Source organism: Mercenaria mercenaria, chromosome 8 (genome assembly GCF_021730395.1).
Source record: "Mercenaria mercenaria strain notata chromosome 8, MADL_Memer_1, whole genome shotgun sequence".
Lineage (NCBI taxonomy): Eukaryota > Metazoa > Mollusca > Bivalvia > Venerida > Veneridae > Mercenaria > Mercenaria mercenaria.
The window spans coordinates 49,239,353-49,246,246 of NC_069368.1; the positions used below are offsets into that span (position 1 = coordinate 49,239,353).

The window sequence follows — 6,894 nt, forward strand, 5'->3', positions numbered from 1 at the left end:
AGTACAGTACACAGCTATCACTAAAGGCGATTAACGTCCACAGACGCTGCGTTGATACATAGAAAATGTAAAATGTTGTGATGATGACATTTGACCTTTTAGTGTGACATTGACCTTAGTGTTCCTAGTTATGATTTTTGCATGACGTCTTTATGAGGTAAACAATGTATGCTTATTTATGGAAATTATGTAAGCGGTGTAAATGATATGGAGCGGACACGAAAATATGCTAATTGACCTACACCTGTGGCATTGACCTTGGTCCCTGTAACATGGGTTGCGCGCTCCGCACTTCCTCTACATGAGGTAAACAATTGATAATAGTTTCATGAAAATCTTCCCGGCTTTTATTGAGCGGACACAAATTGAAGCCATTTGACCTTTGACCTCCGATATCAGTATTCGAGGGGTCAACGCAATAAGGGCGTATTACATATGATTATTATATGTAGATACGCCCTTATTGCGTTGAACCCTCGTATTGACATTGGAGCTAGTGATTTAGCTTGTGTACTTAATTAACAAATCGTCTTGAGGTAGGAAATAATTGCTGCTAGTTTTATGAATATCTTCCAAGAAGTTTAGAAGGTACAGAACGGACAAGAAGTTATGCTATTTGCTTTCTGGCCTCTGGGCCATCCATCTCATAGGACCAACCAATCTGAGTTATCCTATTGCCTTGTTGAGAAATCTAAAAGTCTTCCTTGCGTTTAAAAAAATATGAACCGGACACGAATTACGGACAAAGGAACAGACGGACCGAACGACGGACTCCAACTTTGTATCTGGGGTTATAACAAATAGTGAATCCCGTGTGGTATATATCCCTTTACTTTCACATTCTACAATGGTAAGCAACATAAATATCGTACAAAATCAGAAGTCAATACAGACAAGATAATAGTAGCACTTTTTACATCGAAATTAAAATCATTATAATAAAAAGAAGGCATAGAACATTGAATGTGTCTCCATTGTCAAGGATAGTTAACGAGTTAATTTCACTGCTTTGCAATAGCAAGTACAACAGCCATAAATGAAAAGCCTACAAAAGTACAAGAAATTTTCTTAACATCCTTGTTTCCATCTAACTCTTTATACAATATGTTAAGAAAAATAATGTAAAAAATAGTTCCGGTTGCAAGGCTTTGTAAAATTGCATTTGGCACGTCAACATCTGTATATAACTGCGCACCAGTAGATATGGCTATTCCAATTATCACCCCGACGGCACAAATGATAGAAAAGGCGCTAATTGTAAATACAATGGTCGATGGCTTTTCGTAATTCCTGGCATACTGTAAACTAAGACCAAACGAAAGTATTCCTCGGTGTATACTGATAGCTACACACATTACCCACACATCGCTCTCCTGAGCTTGTAAACCAAGCGCCATTCCTTCAAATACTCCATGGAATGAAAGCGCAGTTAACAAAAGCACCGAACGAACTTGTCCTTTCCCTTCCTCCCCTTTACTTATTTCTGTCACAACTGTTTTAACTTCCAGGTCTTGTAATGGAGCAGGTTCTATCTCCATATCAAATCTACTGTCACGTTGTGTATTAGAATTATTTACGGTGATGTTATTGGGATTGTTTGGATTTATATGATTAATATTTTCCTCAATTGTATGTGTTTGTTCGTTTATCTGTATGTTCTCTTCATTGTTACTTTGCTGTGAAAATGACGACCTTAAACTTTTACATTCAAGCAATTCACAACCATTTAAATCAGGATCTTCTGTGGTTGGGAGATAATCTTCATCAAAGCTGTAGCTGTCATGATCAAAAGAAGGGAAGCAAGTATCCTCTTGTAAACGATAATAAAAATACCGAATAACATGTTCACAGAACACGACCGTGAAAAATCCAGCCATAGTCAACAATTCCGCTACGGGATATTGTGACCTTGATCCTAACTGGTCCAACACCGTGTCAACTTTCTTCCTCGTTTGAGGTATCAGATGAAGAAAACATGTTCCTAGGAAAACTCCTCCAGAAAAGCATTTAGCACCAGAAACCATATTATCAAACATGCGTTTAGCTCGGAACATGGTTCTACTAAAGTGTTTTACAAGTCTGCATGGTAACATACCAATAAGTACCGTAACGCTAGTTACAATAACGAGTGAAAGAACTTTTGCGACGACGACGTCCATGTCAACTTTCCTTTCCTCTTTCTCTGACATTTGAAGGTTTGTTATATTCTTATACCTGTCTGAAGTAATTCACAGTAACGTCTTTATAAGCCCTGGAATTCAATAATAATGTTCTTTAAACATTATTTGTAACTTTTATGAGATCAATTAAATCTCTAACGTTACAAACTCTCAATATACCTATAATAATAAAGATTTTTCAGTTACGCCCATATTACAGAATTATAAGTGAATATCTACGTATATTAATAACATTTATCAGACCATTCTCGCTTCGTAGTTGTATGGGCATTGTATTTTCAAAGAACACATGTGTCTAAAGAATGATATATTCCTTTTATCTCAGAGAAACCCACCTGCTGATCGTAATATTATATTGTCATATATATTAGAATTTAACTTCTTTATCATCAGGATATCGCGTCATGTTGGAATCATCTTTCTGAAATATACAATGAACAACACATTAGCGTTATATATATGGTCTGTTGTGGTGGTGATTAGTTCGTGTAAATTCTCTCTACTTTTATAATAATTCATGATGCGAACTTGAATCGTCGCGGATCTCAAGTATAGGAAACGTCGATTGATATTCCTAATGTCAACTATCTCTATAATTCAGTGTGTCTAGAGAGTTAGAGGAAAATATGGCTTCTCTGGTACCAATCAGTAAAAAAGTTGATTTGTGAGACATGAAAACTATGCAAATGTTGAACCAGTAAAATGTCTAGTACAGTTCGGTGTGTATATAAAGCAGCATTGAAACAAATCTTATTGGGTTAGTGGATATGCTATGGAATGTGCGAGCTCGTTTGTACTTCTGGGCGCTTTGCTTTGTCGTATTGTGGTGGGGATTAGTTTGCATAAAGTATCTCCCGGATATCATGTACACGCTTTCTGGAAACTATTATGCACTATATATATAAATAATTTTCTGCATAGTACCTAATGATGGTAAGAAAACTTACACAGTAGCATCATTTTATAGGACGTGTACACGTCATGCAAAACAAATATTTCTGCGCTCAAGTAAAACTAAACCCGTATAGCAAAGTTCAAATAAATGTATAAAAAAAATGATTTTTTTAAGCTAAACCTTTCAGCAAGTACTAAAACAGAAAGCAGTATATAAGCTTGTGTCGTATCATTATATAAGACGAAGCTTCAAATGAATACAATCTACAGCAAGAATAATAAAACTAGCTTTAGCGTATGCGGTTTAAATATTTAAAACGCTATGAATTTGTATAACTACAGTTCTGTAGAATAACAATATTTGAAAAAACATCAAAACACTTGTTTCAGGCCAGATGTGGCAGCAAGTTTGGATAAAATGTGGGATGCAGTTGGCATGTTAGTTACAATATACACGGATAAGTAGATAATGGTCAGAGAAACTGCAAGTGTGTGTTTGGGGGTGCGGGGGGCGGTTTCATATCATTATAGAATGAATGATGACATTTCATAACAAGCTTTTAACATGTGATCTTATTTTTAGCCTTTAATTATGAGTTAGAAATCCATCTTAATACGAAAAGATAAGTGATTTTTCAAACGATTCCCATCTTCTTCATTATTTGACATTATGACATATTATTGATCAGTCTAAGATAACAATAAAACTCTCCTTGACGTATCGTAGGTTGTGAAGTCCAAGGAAGAGATTATTGGTACAATAACAATGTTCCCAGTAATATAAATATCAGTGTTGATAGGGAAAACTTGCATTACGGGGAAATTAATTAAGTAGATAAAATGAACAATCGCTTTGCTTGGAGACATGCTTTGTCACTTAAATAATTAGAGAATCTGCTTTATTTTCAGATGATTATTGACTTCAGAAAAAAACGAACGAAAGAAAAGAACAATTGCTTGCTGTGGTAAATTTTTATATTGGTCATATCAAGGTTAAGCAGCAACTGTGGCTTTTTTGAATTAGCAAAATGCGCAATATATCTAGATAATGAATGGCATGCCATACTTAAGCAGAAATAGAAAATGTAATGAATGACATTTTTCCTGTGTCGCGAACAAACTAGCGAAGCATTAAATTTAATATTCTAACAGAGAGTTCTAATGTTTTTGCCCAGCTTTTTCAATGGCACACAATTTGTTAGATGTTTTAACTTATTACTTTCGTTGACTCATAAAGTAGTTATTTCCTTTTAATTTGTCTTGATTATAATCATATCCTTTTTATATAGATATTTTCCATTTATTTTTTATTTATTTTTTGTTCAGTTAGTCAAACCTAACTATTTTTTCACATGGCTTCTTTTCTAGTTTTTGATATAACCATACTAAAATTGATCGATTCATCAAATAGATAAGCTTCTTTCTCAAGCCATATACGCCAGCATTTATTTTCTATTTTCACCTATTATTTAGATAGTTGTAGTATATCTGATTTATAATTAAGACTGGTATTTCCCAAAACTGTGTTGATAATATAAAAATTATCACAATACAATCGACTGGAAAAGAATGCCTTAAAACACGCCCAAAGAATACTTTATCCATTTTAGCATCAGGGACTTGAAAGTGTTCTGTTAAATCCTATTTATAATTTATATTTATTGTATTTTTGTACTTTTAAATATGAAATAAAATAAAGTATGATTAAAGTTATTCGTCTTATGCCTTATTTCTATACCTGTCTTTAGGTAAAATGCGATAGATTTAACACTTTTTATATGTTTTCGGATATCTTATTCAAGAAAATGTCTAATATGTAACCAGTTTACAATCAGTGGCTCAAGGCTGTTTACCAATGTGTATTTTGAAAAGAAACTTAAAATTGTTGGTTATGTTTTATAAATTATGTTCTTCAAACTAGTGATAATACTATGATTGATAATACATCTGAAGAACGACATGAAAATGTTTTCATCAATCCTCGTGCTGATATCAAAATAACATTGAACTGATTTGAAATGAATTGTTCACCACGGTCTGTCCTACCAATTAATTAACTTTTTGTCTGCTTAGTAGTACTTGAACAAAATATGAAAAAGCAATATATGGCAATCACGATACACACTTTCATGACCGTTATAGTACCTCTTTCATGTATAAAGAAGAAACGGTATATTGGCAACACTGAATATTTCGTATCATAAGTGAGAAAAGTCTTATAAAAGAAAGAAAATAAAAGATATGCTAGTATATCGACAGAAGCCATGCTCTATGAAGAGCTTTACATTTCATTTATATTTTGGTAGAAGAGACTATTATTTATTAATTAAATAATATTTGTCGTAATATTATGCTAATTGCCGAAGTCGCATATGGACACAGCCAATACCAGATTCCTTCAATTTGTCAATCAGCTCGAAAGAAAGGGATACAACTTCTGGTCGATTCAATCAACTCGGTCAAAGTCAGGATCCGCCCTTGATTCGTTAACACCTTTTAAAACCCGATTGATAATATTTGTTTACTGATACAAATGATACATACCTTGGAGCGCTTTTCCTTAAAGTTACTTGTGATTATCAAAAGATGTAAAAATTAACAAAAGACGAAAATGTATATTGGGTTCGGTCAAAACATTTGTCTTCCAACAGGCATTTTTGATAACTTGGTTTTGTCAATGGATAAAGTAAACGGACATTCGGTTTTGAATAAAGCGGTGCTTCTCCGTGTAAAACTCTACCTGGCATCGCGTTTACTTGAAATTGCTTTGCAGCGGAGTTACAGGTCGTCGAGTTTTTCTTCAATGAAATTAATCATCTTTTTAATTAGGGCGAACGTTGCATTTAGGACTCATTCAAAAACACGACAAAATGTCTTTTTGTTGTCTTTTTTAGGGTTAAAGCGCAATTAAATTAATTAAATGAAAGACGAAAAGTTTGGGTTTTTTAAATGAATAAATAATTATAAAGTTTAATAAAAATGATAATTTATTATGTGACTTTATATTGTCCTTATGATATGTTAAAATTCTCTACCAAATGATAAAAACAGTACGAATTCACCTAATCCATGACACAATATTATTTGCTTGACATCATACTGAACACATGGAAATTTATAGTTTATTTAGGTGTTAGCAAGATTCAATTTATTTTTTATATTATTTATTGAACGAAATGTTTTGGATCTGTCAGCCATTGTTTAAATTGGTTGTACTACTTACACAGGAATGTGTATATAATTTTCATAGATCAGAAATTAATAAAGCGCTTACTTTTAAATTCCTAGAAGTAAATCCTGTATAGTCAACAACGAACGGGAATTCAAGCTGTATAATGATAAATGTCCTTAAAATTCCAAGCATTTTAGAGCAGAATTTGATTTTGCCATAAACTTGATTAATTCCAGCACTCAAAACGGCTTATATACGCTCCACAGTTTTAGTAACGAAATGATAACATCAGATCATCTTCATAGAATTTATGTACAGGATTCCAGTTGACAACGATATCACTCAATTGCCATTCATCCAGTGTTTAGCGTAGCCGATCTCGCGCTGATTTGCCTGTATCGATGTTTTTCTTCATTTAACTAGCATCATAATTAGAGCTTTATTTTCGCTGTTCATTGATTTTCATCATGGACTGGCTTCTGTCCCCCAAATTAATTAGATTTTAATGGATGCTTTGTATTCAGCACTTGGACAAGGTTTCTTCGTAATTATTTTCAAACAACGCTTGGAAAGAGGATTTCTTGAAAGTTTCTCATCTAAATTGCAATCAATTTGATATCCATTTGTCTTAATATTGCCTATAGGAGC

General features: G+C 33.3%; 1 protein-coding gene across 1 annotated transcript; it reads right to left on the bottom strand.

The window, feature by feature from the left end:
• Positions 1–821: 821 nt before the first annotated feature.
• LOC123565745 (zinc transporter ZIP1-like) lies at positions 822–6,634 on the bottom strand. Its single transcript, XM_045359538.2, has 3 exons — positions 6,349–6,634; positions 2,516–2,601; positions 822–2,251 (listed from the first exon to the last, which is right to left on the bottom strand). Exon 3 carries the CDS (start codon positions 2,187–2,189, stop codon positions 1,002–1,004), a length of 1,188 nt encoding a protein of 395 aa, XP_045215473.2. The 5' UTR covers positions 2,190–2,251; positions 2,516–2,601; positions 6,349–6,634; the 3' UTR covers positions 822–1,001.
• Positions 6,635–6,894: the final 260 nt, after the last annotated feature.